A 13,806-nucleotide genomic window follows, 5' to 3' on the forward strand; every position below is an offset into this window, starting at 1 on the left:
ACCATAGGTGTGAGCATTTTAAGTTGATGGATTTTAACCCTCTTTTTTTCTGTTTTTCTTGTAGGACATGAATATATTGAAGAGGTAAAGAATGAGATTGGCAAGGTTGTGAGTTTCAACTGCAAACTCTGCGAGTGCAAATTCAACGATCCTAATGCAAAGGAAATGCATCTGAAAGGAAGACGGCACAGGCTTCAGTACAAGGTTTGTTTTTTGTTGGTTTGCACTACAACACAAATATAGCCCGTGAATATTTTTAATTCCGCAATTTATTAGCATGCTGGTTTGACACCTGATGTGCATATTTGTGCTGGAGTGTTAAACATTCCCACATTCATTCCTTAGGTACAAGAAGGACTAGTTGTGAGCAAAACAATTTGCCAAATTATCTTCAAATCTGCAAAATCCACTGTTATTTTTCAACAAAATGCCAATTATTACATGAAATGTTTTCGCCAAATCAAAATAAAGAGCTAGCCCTGCTTTGGCGAGTCTGTCTTTAAAAACTATTACACCAAAAAAAAGGTTCAATAAGATGACACCCCATTGTTCTTTCACCTCGGATGAATATATAAAAAAAGAAATTATGGCAGATTGTTATATACAATAGAATCCCGTTAGGTCAAACATGGAAGGGTCGAATACAACACAACACTCTAACCAAAAGCGAAATCCCGAGTTACACTCACTAGTTTTTGACCTAACGGTTAGATCAAACTACCCGATGGGTCAGTCTGATTAAAATTAGCTCTACTGGGTCTACCCTGGTAGATCTAACAGCATTGTGTGGACTCCCATATCCAGGTGACATTTCATCTATAAATAACAATTCAAATGTCGACCATTTACACTTCGCCGTTTATAGCGTTATTCAGGAGCATACAAATTCTAAAAATATCGGGCGAGACTATTTATGCAATAGGCGAACTTGTTGGTCTATTTCAACATTAAAAAAACAGGAGGGAAAGTGCAGTAATAAACTCTGGATTGTATACTAGTATAAACAGATTTTATGGCTATACCATCATGGGTTGTTTTTTTCGTCTTGAATTTTTTTTTATATTGAAATTAGTTTCCGGCATACTTTGTAATTCACCCGTATCATTTCGTATACCCTCGACATAATCCCGAATGTTTTCAAATCACTGGCATGATTTTGCAAGTAAGGTTTTGATTGGTCGAATGAAAGGTCAACTGGACATGAGCTCCAACGGGCTGCTGTTAGATCCACATGTAATAGTGGAGCTAATTTTAATTAGATTGCCGATGGGTCAGAACACTTTCTCGAGCACCAATGGGGTTCGAGCCAACAGGATTCAACTGGAGATATATATATATATATTTTTAAAATGAACTTTTAACTTTGATTGCAGAAAAAGGTGGATCCCAATCTGTTGGTAGAGGTGAAGCCGAGTATTCGCGCCCGCAAGGTGCAGGAGGAGAAATTGAGACGCCAGGCCCAGAAGGAAGAGTTCTGGCAGCGCAGAGTACAGGAGGAACGATGGAGAGATGAGATGAGGTGAGGGGTCAAAAATTTGGTAACCGAGAAATTGGATGATTATGTGCCACATAATCATGGGAAGGGTTTAGGCTGAAGCCCATAAAATAGAATCAGTTTGGCAAATTTGCTATAAAAAAAATCAGTAGCCAAATTAAAGTTTTCATTTTGCCAAACAGCAAAAATGGCTACATCTATAAAGATATATATTTGGTCAAATTCATCTTTAATTTATATTCGATGAGCGACAGCTTAAACCATGCATGGGCACTTTTGTAACACAATGTATGGGTTTAGTATGACACACATCGCACTAGTTTGAGTATTCAAGACGTTTCTATACAATTAAAAATGAATGCCAACTAACTTGTTTGTTTTAACAAAACAATTGTCCTAGTCAGTGTTTGCCAATTTTTTAAGCTTTCATAACTTGAAATAAAATGTAGAGAGATTGTATTAGATTATTTTTTTTGCCCATGTTTGTGAGATGGGTTCGATTATGTTTTACAAGTTTCGAGTTTAAAGAAACGAAGCAGTCAGTTGAATTTGGTTGGAAGGAGGAGGTATATTTCTTAGGAGTAATTCTAATTACTGTTAATTATTTTTGGAATAAGTTATGTTAATGTACTTGTTAGTTCCTAACCAGTCCAGTTGCATCCGGAGGGGACTATAGGTTTTAGTCTGTCCGTGTATCCAGATGGCTGTCTGTCCATCATATGGATACAAAGCTAATATTTTGTATATAGCGATATCATGTGTAGTTACAGATCATGTTTGACTTCCATGGCAATTTACCCGTTTTGCATAGAGTTATGGCCTTTGAACTTAGGACATAAGAAAATTAGTTGTGCCTGGTAGGGGACGTGTATTGCTTGAGCAGTACTGTGAGAGTGAATGCTTGTTTGTGATGCTGCAGGATGGAGGAGGAGATGTACTGGGAACACCAGCGTCGGTATGAGATGATGGAGTACTTCGAGTGGCACAGAATGGGCGGACCACCGGGCATGATGCCGCCACGCTTCCCCGGACCCATGGGACCAGGGCCAATGGTAAGTAAAGCACACAGTTTTTTTCTTCCCATCCCCACTGACATCCATAGCAGCTCAGATCATTGGGTTTAAAAGCTCTGCCATTTTTCAAGAGTTTTGTAGTGGAGAGTTCCTTGAACATTTTAGCAGTATCTGCGAAAAGCAAATTTGATTTTAATGTTAAATGTCAAAATATGCTGTTAAAAAATATTTATCTCTATAATTGCCATGGCAAATTATTAATTTAATTTTTGTTTATTATTTTTTTGTTAATAGATTATTTATAATTTTTGTGGGTGCTACTGTTATCTTTTTGCAGATGCGAAGGCCTGACACATCGGATGATCGTCATGTGATGGCTAAACACACAAGTATTTACCCAACAGAAGCCGAGGTAAATAAATGAAGTTTGTTTTACAAGTTTTAATACTGTAAATCATGAAATTAATGCGAGAAAGTAATTAATGCGAAAAATGCGGTGAACTCATCGACGCAATAATAACTTGACGCATTTTGTTTAGTCTCATTCCCAATACAAAAAATGTGCAGGATTTTACTATAATACTTCTAAATAAAATTAAACTTTTATAATGCAGTCGACCTTCGATAACTCAAACTTCGATCTTTCAAAAACATCGATCTCTCGAAGTGAAACGGCGGTCCCGGCCGAACTGCTATACAAACTAGTAATAACAGACTTTGAACACTCAAACTCTATCTCAAAGTAATATTTTGGTCCCACCATAAAAAATTAAGGGATATTGCACTTCCAAAACTCAAAGTTTGTGGAGTAACTGAGCCTTTTAACTGTACCAGTAATACTTTAAAGAAAAATCAATTGTCACCCAAGCCAAGCGTGATTGCCCCGACTGGTCTCGGCTATCGATGATACACGTGGTAATTACAGAATAATAGATCGCCGACTATGCCGAACGAAATGATCCTACATGCCTGCATTTGGTTGTCGGTGTTTGTACACGGCAGCGGGCCTCATTACACAAAGTACGGATAGTCTTGTAATCTTCAAAGAACTGTTGTAATAACAATTAACGCTGCTATTTTTTTTCTCTCTTAAACGAGTGAATTGTGTCAAATTTGTTATTTGCTATTTAAGTGTGAATTCAAAATGATTCATTACTAGTCATTTAGTTATGTTAGAAACTGATACATCAGAGATCGAGCAATCTGGGGAAGGACCCGGCAACAGGGGGGGTAGCCAGATTGGTTAATAGTCACGCTTTCTTGTCGTCCAAGTAATTTTGGCGAAGGGCCCAGAAATGGGGGGGATAGCCAGATTGGAGACAGAAAGAAAGGGTGTGAAGAGAAAATTAACGGTAAAAGACATCGAGACGTGTGTAATATGCATGTATTTTCAGATATATTTATACAGGTAATACACAGGTGGATATACATACATACAAATGATTTTTGTGATTTACAATAATTTTGCTATTTATATTGTGTATTTTTTATTTGGTAAACAAACGTACTTAGTGCTAATCGACATCCAGTATTTTAATTTATTAATAAATGCAATAAAAGTACATAGAGATGTACATGTACGTCAAATTGATCGGATTTATCTCGTTTCTGTTAATATTTACTTAGTTTTATCATATACACAGAAGGAATGTGCTAACATCTGTGTGTTGGGGACGGGGATGGAGCAGCAAACGTGTCTTCCGATATCAACGGATAATACTACAATGCAGTTTCACTTTGGGGGTCTGCTGTACGAATTTCGAAAACTCGAACTCCCTGAAACTCGAACTATTTCGTCGTCCCCTTCAACTTCGAGTTAACGAAGTTCGACTGTATAAAGATGAAACAAAATACAAAAACTATTTTTGTTAAACGTCTTTTTGTAAATACTTCAAGAATCTTTCGTTTCGATGTTGCCATTCTAGTTTCACTTTCCTGGAATATCATAGCGGTTATATAATACAATGATGTTCCAAATGTTTTGTTTTTAAAAAGCTCATTTTGCGATGTGAGTATTTTTGAAATTTTCTTACACTTCTGGATTACTGTATACATTTAAACTGTTTTGAACATTTGTAAAATTATAATCAACAAATTTTATTACTAAATATATTTCTTTAAAAATTAAACAGTAGAAAATTATATAACCGTAACCAACAATCTGTGCGTATTTCTTCAAACCATTTGGCTCGACTCTATACATGGCATTTAATTTAGACTGGTCGCAAGTTGTCACTGTTGCAATATATCGCATTTGTTAACGTCTGTTCCTGTGCTGCGCATCAAGTGTATAAAATCAGTCTAAAACATTTGTTAGAATAATACGTCTGCGTTCGCGTGAAATATTGTGCCCTGTAATAGCGACCCGTGTACCTTTTATTCCTACTGGTGGATTAATTAGAAGCAATCACCACACAAAAGTGTGAGGCATACCGTTAACAATAAGGTGTAGTTGTACTAATTACTCTACTTTAAGTAATTAGGGCTTCCTGGTCGATCCACCATGCGGTTAGCTTTAGGTTATGTAGTAGCTGTAAAAACAACTACTGACTTCTTTTAACATAATAAAACCGGCGTCGTGGTAGGCCATCGGTCTACAGGCTGGTAGGTACTGGGTTCGGATCCCAGTCGAGGCATGGGATTTTTAATCCAGATACCGACGCCAAACCCTGAGTGAGTGCTCCGCAAGGCTCAATGGGTAGGTGTAAACCACTTGCACCGACCAGTGATCCATAACTGGTTCAACAAAGGCCATGGTTTGTGCTGTCCTGCCTGTGGGAAGTGCAAATAAAAGATCCCTTGCTGCTAATCGTAAGAGTAGCCCATGTAGTGGCGACAGCGGGTTTCCTCTAAAAATCTGTGGTCCTTAACCATATGTCTGACACCATATAACTGTAAATAAAATGTGTTGAGTGCGTCGTTAAATAAAACATTTCTTTCTTTTTTTTTAACATAAAAGATGAAGCCCAAACAATATAATAACAACACAACTGTGGTTTATATGTGATGTGGACTTTTGCCCGACGCATTAATAAAAATACGCATTTTTGTTCACTCGTGTACGGACGCAGTAATATGACGTATTAATTACATGATTTACAGTATTTCCTTTAACATCATTTAAACACTACGTCAATTAAAAATTTAATATAAGCAGAGGTTGACAACCTACATCAGGGGCCTAATTCACTAAACTCCCGCAGTGCAATGCTAAAAGACTTGCAAAGAGGATGCTTTGTTGTCTCACAGAGCCTAAGAGAGTTGTGAATTAGGCCTCTGGAGTTCAAATAAATGCCTACGTAATTTAAATAGTTCAGTGATTTTAAGTTTTTATCATTAAATAGTAATTATGCCACTTTACACATCAGCAACATTAATGGTTTATAACTTACAAAAAAAAGAGTTTACATCATGTTAAAACGTTATAGCGATTTACCTTTTTCACAGAATTATGATCTATGCACTGACTCCGATATTGAGTTGATATTTTGTGTCTAGCTGTATCATGTACTGTTACGGATCAGATTTCACTTTCATTGTGAACTTAGGGGATACGGAAATTTGTTGGGCCTTTTATGGAACATGTATTGATTTAGTATGCTTTAGAATGCTTGTTGATTTTATTTTTAGCTACAAGCTGTTCAAAGCATTGTATCGTCTTGTGAGCGAGGACTGAAGTTGGTGTCCGATTTTCTTGCGGAGAGGTAATTTTATTTTGTGTTTAAATTGTTTTACTATCATACAGTGACTGTTACATGTGTTGTGGTCGCAGCTGAATGCTGACAATAAACGTTTGTTTTATTTTGTTTAACGACACCACTAGAGCACATTAATTTTTTAATCTTCTGCTATTAGATGTCAAACGTTCTGACAGTCTTAGTGAGGGAACCTACAGTAGCGAGGGATTTAGAGAATAACTAACGAGCTACGAGGAATTATGAATTATCTGTCCCGAGTGAATGAATGTTGTAAACCCGAGCCTTTGGCGAGGGTTTTACAACATTCATTCACGAGGGACAGATAATTCGTAACTCCTCGTAGCGAGTTGGTTATTCTCTTTATTACCCATTGTCAATTTTAACTGATTTTTAATGTAAAAATTCCTCTGCAGTCTACAACAAAGCCATCAGCCATTACGTCATATAATCTTACGCACATTACATGACGTAATGTAAGTGACGTCATAGCATAACGGCGTTCTTTTTACAGCCAAATGTTTACAGTACAAAATAATACGACTGTATTTGCATTTGAAAATAATTATTTTTATATATTACTAAAGCTAATGCTTATGAAAATATACCATTTTATGTTTACGAAACAAGCGAGTCCATTTGTTTTTGTAAATCTTTGTATATCGTATAAAGTATGTGTAATCTGACTCATGAATGGAAACATTATATGAATGAAAGTGAAGTTCCAGCCATGACAAGCAACCAACCAAACATCGTGATTTTTAAGCCAGCCAATCAGTGGCTGTAGAAGCAATCTGCACACTGTGCAGAGATTGAAAAAATATTACCCCGTATATTTGAGCCCATATGGGTAATAATTTTATATACCACTCATGCACTGGTGTGGACGAGAAATAGCCCGATGGCCCACCGACAGTTATCGATCCTAAACTGAGCACACATCAGGCAAGTGCTTTATCACTGAGCTACGACCCATCCCTGGCGATATAGATGCAGTTTATCCTGCAGTGACTTGGAAGACAGTGATAGCTGGGTAGAGCAAAGGCATGAATGTCTGCTAGAGAATATTACTAAAGTCTTATGGCTTATTTATTTTGTATAGATTTTCAGTTGTTTACTTTTTAGTTTTGTTTGTTTCAGGGTGAGATATAGCTAAGTGGTAACACCGTTACTTGATGCGTGGTCGGTTTGAGATCGAGCCCCGTCAGTGGGCCCATGGGGCTATTTCTCGCTCCAGCCAGTGCACCACGACTGGTACATCAAAGACCGTGGTATGTGCTATCCTGTCTGTGGGATGGTGCATATAAAAGATCTGTTGCTGCTAATCGAAAAGAGTAGCCCATAACGTAGTGACAGCGGGTTTCCTCTCTCAATGTCTGTGTATGACGACATATAACCGTAAATAAAATGCATTGAGTGCGTCGTTAAATAAAACATTTCCTTCCTTCCTTGTCTATTTCAGTACAGTATATAAGATAGTTTTGTATTGTGGTAAATGTAATATATCATGTTTATGAATTAAGTGTTTTAAACATGCTTCTTGAAGGAAGAAATAAACAAAGATGTTGTCAATCTTATTTGGCATTAAACTTCCAAAGGCTTCTTAATTAGATTTGGTAATCTTTTTTTTTTTTTACGGCAATTTTATATGATTAATAACAAAAGGAAACATCTGATAATGATAAAAATATTGTTGCAAATAAATTAGGCAAAAGCTTTTTGTGGCTGGCACTGCTGTTTGCCATTACAAATCTCGATGGCCGAGTGTAATAAAGTCATTAAAAAGTGTTTTGAAAAGACTGAAACCTCAGTATTTGTTTTAGTGATGCTCCGAAAACCAGCGAACCCGTGAAGAAACCGGAGCCAGCCAAGAAGGAGGTGAAGGCGAAGGTTCCCGCCAAAGCTGAACCGAAGAAACCGGCGGAAGTCAAGAAAGAGACAGAAGTCAAAGATGTCAAAGAAGAGTAAGTCTGTGCTGGGTTTTGTTTTATTTTACGTTCTTCAAAGCTGCCCTCTCCTCCAAAACATACGGCAAAACATCTGGCCAGAAGAAAAGAGCATCAAAGAAAAGCTATGGGGCAGCCCTGGTTAGCTCCAACTGACGATCCAGTTCATTGATGTAGCACATCTCAGGGTTTAGGGAGCATATGAAACCGAACGAGAACAAGAGGTTGTTTTATTTTTAACTTCAGTTTGTAAGTTAGCATTTATCTGTAAGGATTCTTGTGCCAGTAATACGAAATGGATGAAAATGGAGTATGAGCAGTAAGTTGTAGTGGTTAATTAATTGCATTCCGAAGAAGTTAAAGGCCATATGAACACTGCATCTGGAGTGGGGTAGCTCATTCGCTGTGTCGGTGGTATGAAAACGCTCTTTGCAGTTAATGGATGACGGAATGGCTCTTGCTACTTGTCTCATGGATATACCATTGTTAAGCGTTGGCAGAGCTCGATCACAGTCCAGAATACTCTGTTTACGTCTTGGTGGTATAAAACCGGAGTCAAAGAACATAAAACAAAAAGTGTTAACATAAAAAAAGGAATTTTACATCATGCACCATGAAGTCCCGCTTAGTCGGCAATTTTTTTTTTTTTTTTAAAGTCCAATAATTTTGGATTTTGTTATGCATTTGCCATATGCTTTGTACTATTGACCAAACAAGCTGTGACTTATAGGCTGATGTACATGTAATCAGTAATACTTTTACCATGTCTGTAACCTACTTTTTTTTACCTGTCAGTGTTACAAACCCTGTATTTATTTAAAAATTGTTTTAATAAAAGCAAGGTAAAATTTGATACTGGTTCTTAACTTGTCACTAGTATACATGGGTTGAAACCAACCCTCTCACCAGTTGAGTAGAAACCAGGGCTCGAAACTCGACAAAAAATATGGTGGCCCAAAAAATAATGGATGTTGGCAAATTAAGGTAAGCGAACCATGAACCATGAGCAAGATTTTAATGTGCAATAAATATATGCAATACAAATATTAATAGTGGTTCATATGTTATAGCTCTAAAGAAGATCGTCCAAATAATATTATTTGGGCAACTAACGCCATTATGTTTTAATATTTAAGTCGCCCAACCGAGACGTTTGTCGCATTTGGTGACCTGGCCACAGGCCGTAAGAGCCCTGAGAAACTGGGGGCAGTACCAGTGTGTGTGTTTTGAACCTTATTTCAGAATAATTTTTTCACATTATTTCTACAGAACCAAGAAGAAGGAAGAGGCTCCTCCAGCCCCACGAGTGCTGAAAGGTGTGATGCGAGTGGGAGTCCTTGCCAAAGGTTTGCTGCTGCACGGGGACCTAAACGTCCACCTGGTGGTTCTGTGTTCGGAGAAACCAACCCGCACCATGCTGGAACGAGTGGCTGATGGACTGGGAAAACAGTTGGTTAGTTCACACTTTCATAGTATAACTGTTTATGGAAACACTGGACGAAACTCCCGTAACAGGAAAAGTTTAAAGCACAATCGTTAGAATTTTCTCCTATGTTTCGAAGTTTAAAACACAATTTTTACAATTTTCTCTTATGTTTCGATGTTTCAAACACAATCGTTACAATTTTCTCCTTTGTTTCAAAGGTTAAAACACAATCGTTACAATTTTCTGCTACATTTTGGCAGCATCCTGTCGCCGAAAGGTAGGAAAAATTCTAATAAATGTTGCAGTACAACAAATCCATTGGACCAATGCCCGGGGCTGGTGCTTTTTAACACTGGGCTAGTGACAAATGCAAAACCAGTGGCTTTAATAAAAAAAACCCACCAAAAAAAACTTAACAAAATCTTGCTTGAAAGCCTGTCAATTATAATACACACACTACAGACTTTGTTTTCTTTTCACTTTCAAGTTTTATGGACGGGAAACAACCTTAATAAAACGCGTGTTTTGAATGGTTGTACAAGTTACGTGGTAGTAAAATGTAAACAAGCTAATAAAATTAAAAGGTGTGAATTGCCAGTCCCTATAACTGAAGTATAACCCCAGTTATGTTTACAATTACTGTGTTTGTCTTATTTACCTATTCTAATTTAATGTCTCGTTCACTTGCGATAGGAATGTTGGCAATCAGAGAACACAATAGGGCAATTCCACGCTAAAGTGGACATGGAGTGAAAAAATCAAATCATGTTATTCCTTATATATTAAGATTGTTTTGAATGTAAAAATGTCTGGAGAATCCAAATCTGATAAGTAAAATATTGTAAAATAAATGGATGTGTTTGACTTTAGCTATTTTATGAGGATACCGTCACACTAAAAATATGACACTTCCGTAATACACACTATGAATTTATGTACAGCAGCCATGTAATTGAAGGTAATATTCTTTTTATTAGTGTTTTTGTTTTACCACTAACAAAGTATTACACTTCATAATCCATTTTAATTAACAAAATTATTTTTTTAGATTTAGGGGAAATTAGAAAACATAGAATCAGTTTGTAATTCCGTTACCGAAAACAAACAAAAAGTTAGACTGTATTATTCATTTATATGTAATCCAGGAATCAACTCATATTCTCTGAGTATATGTTAATGAACATAATCAGACACATTTACTTTCAAATTCATACATTATTAGTAAAATTATATAGCTGTAAACATATGTAATTCCGTTAACATAGGTATGTAATTCCGTTACCGTCTTTGGTATATATTGTCAAGAAACACTTTAATATAAACCTACATAGTACTAAAATGCTACACTCCTATCCATATACACCAATACATCAAGTGATGTAACAATAGGAAGATATACAAAATCTTTTTTAAAAATCCATATGGTAATAGTACTAGTAGTGGCTCCAAATGCATTTGTAGAACACCCATAGCAAATATAAATGTCATCCATTAACAATATAGAAATTAAGGAAATCTGATCAACTTTAACCAAACAGTACTACTTAAAAGCTTCATTATGCTGACTAAACATCTGCAATATCCATGACAAAATTCAAGTTATAATCGAAACCTACTAGAATTATATCGGGGCTCAAAATATGAAGTAAAATATTTTTATTTTTTTTAAATAACAGGCCAAAACAAGAAATATGGCCTGTTCTGAAACAAAAATGGCCTGCTGTAAATAAGACAGCACAACATGAATGTAGGGTTTGGGACAATGTGTGGAAAATTAGGACCTCTGATGTGTATTTAGAGCATTATAAAATTAAAATGTAACAGAATTATGAGCTCGGCCTCAGCTAAATAGAAGATGAGATGATCGTATGTACATCTGTTTTTTTGAAAAATGACGCGATTTTGAGTTAATTTTAGCAGGTGAATGGTTATTTCACTTGCAAGATTTAAAAATAGACTTCTTTTCACTTTTTACAGGCCACTATTTCAAGCCCTGTACATATATCTTTAAACATATATAGGGGACAGAAAGTGGAAATGTAACATAACATATCTACTTGAAGCAAACTTTAATGTTACTTTATCCAAAGGCATTTATTGACTGTACATGTATTTAATAATTTATATTTAAATTACAGGATATCCAGAAAATGGAAAGTATCATTCTAATTACCAACATTATGCTTTTAAATGTATATAATGGGCAAAAAGAGAGCAACCGGTTTATAGTGTTAATCCTGTCTTTACAAGAAAATCTAATCTGAGTAAAATTCTTAAAATGGAAAGATGGCATGTTTGGTTGGCCAAAGAAGAAAATACTGGTGTTTTGAATGTTGTCATGTATGTTACCATAACCTCAGATAGATGAGTAATTTTATTATTAGGCATAATATCTTTCACTTATCGTAATACAATCTAGATGTTTGACTGTTGTCTATACAATTTTAATTGGCCTGTGTTCCTTTGACCTGGTGTAATTCTCTTTGTTATTAACAATGTCACTGTTTAATAATTTTTTTCAATTGCTGTCAAACATTTTAAACATTTACTATGTAATATGTACACAGTTTAGCGCTAGTTTAAATCTCCACTCATATACATGTACGTGTACATGTTACCGATATTGAAACTAGTTATCATTTGAAATATTAATATGAATGCTTAAAACAAGTATACTGAATTATTATTTAACTTATAAAATTATGCAACATATTTGCAATTCAAATTTAAAGTAAATAAATATTGTTTTTCAACAGTAAATTCAGAGCGGTAATTCCGTTACCGAACTGTGTAATTCTGTTACCGGCATTCAATGTTGTACAACAAAATTATGAAAAGATAATTTGTAATATAATTTCTATTTTGTTAATCACAAGTCATTAGGTCATCATTCCATCATGAAGATAAATAATTATTTCATCATACTTCAGAGTTTGTTGATGTTTTGCGGTGCCTGTAAAAATGGTGTCTGTTTTTACGTAATTCCGTTACCAAACTTTAATAAAGTACTCATGCACTACACCTTGCAGTAGGGAGTCTCACTTCTGCCCATGACAAGCACTAGTGCAGTACTAGTGTATTACATAGTTACATCATTATGATAATTTTTCTTATGTGGACTAGCTGAGTTTAATGCCTGAAATATCTCTCCAACTCGTAATTCTGTTACAGTGGAATTGCCCAATAACAGCTAGCTTGACCTGTTTAATGTGCACAGCAGTTTGGTTAACGTTTCACCTTTACAAGATAATACTTTTTTGTTTATCTATCAATTAACAAGTTAAATCTTGCCAATATATTTGTTGACATCTGTCTGACATGGGATATATTGCCCTGTTACTGTAGGCTATTTGAGCAACTGACGTCACCGTTCCTGGTGACAGTTCACTACTGAATTCACTGAACTTTAGTTTGTTAACAGTGAAATAGAACTCATTGTGGCAGTCCATGTAAAAGCACTCAATTTATCTTAAATCAGTAGCTATTAGGTGTCTCACATCGTAACTGCAGTCCTCGAGAAGAAACCTGTCACCACAGAGTTCCTCATAGGCATTTCCCACAGACGGGATATAGTATCATGTAATATATCACAGCGTTTGATTTACCTTTTGTGAAACACTGGTTAAAACATGAAATAACGTGATGGTATAGCCATAAAATTTGTTTATATAAGTATACAATCCAGAGTTTATTACTGCACTTTTGCCTCTGTTTTTTCAATGTTGAAATTGACAACAAGTTCGCCTATTGCATAAATAGTCTCGCCCGATATTTTTAGAATGTGTATGCTCCCGAATAACACTATATAAAGGCGAAGTGTAATTGGTCGATATTTAAATTGTTATTTATAGATGAAATGTCACCTGGACATGGGAGTCTACGCAATGCTGTTAGATCTACTGGTAGACCAGTAGAGCTAATTTTAATTAGATTGAGTTAGACCCATAGTTTTATAATTTTGATGTTATAAATTTTGTTGTTTTATATTCGCAGGCTACCTCAGAGGACAAGTACGAAATCCGACGCTGCGTGGAAGAAGCTGCTATCATAGTGACGAGTGACAAGGAACCAAAGACATCATGTATTATTACACTGACATCACCCGTCATGCGCGAATCGGCAGACCGGGAAGGAGGTACAGGCAAATTAACAGACAGCTTGGGAAACTTTGCATTACCCAGACAGTTTGGTAACAATGCAGTGGCTTCCTGATAATCATTTGGAGAAAAAA

At 35.9% G+C, this 13,806-nt stretch overlaps 1 protein-coding gene across 2 annotated transcripts in view; it reads left to right on the forward strand.

Moving 5' to 3' along the window:
• LOC121381007 (zinc finger RNA-binding protein-like) overlaps window positions 1-13,806 on the forward strand; it is a 42,578-nt gene that overhangs the window by 16,168 nt on the left and 12,604 nt on the right. For both annotated transcript variants that reach the window (XR_005959031.1, XM_041510083.1), the window contains exons 10-17: window positions 65-204; window positions 1,374-1,519; window positions 2,415-2,547; window positions 2,846-2,920; window positions 6,139-6,212; window positions 8,027-8,167; window positions 9,419-9,602; window positions 13,569-13,710. Coding sequence is in view for 1 of the 2 variants with exons in the window: in XM_041510083.1 (XP_041366017.1) it covers window positions 65-204; window positions 1,374-1,519; window positions 2,415-2,547; window positions 2,846-2,920; window positions 6,139-6,212; window positions 8,027-8,167; window positions 9,419-9,602; window positions 13,569-13,710 (1,035 nt within the window). In the remaining variant the exon portion in view is untranslated. The remainder of the gene's footprint in view (window positions 1-64; window positions 205-1,373; window positions 1,520-2,414; window positions 2,548-2,845; window positions 2,921-6,138; window positions 6,213-8,026; window positions 8,168-9,418; window positions 9,603-13,568; window positions 13,711-13,806) is intronic.

This window comes from Gigantopelta aegis, chromosome 2, assembly GCF_016097555.1.
Source record: "Gigantopelta aegis isolate Gae_Host chromosome 2, Gae_host_genome, whole genome shotgun sequence".
Classification (NCBI taxonomy): domain Eukaryota; kingdom Metazoa; phylum Mollusca; class Gastropoda; order Neomphalida; family Peltospiridae; genus Gigantopelta; species Gigantopelta aegis.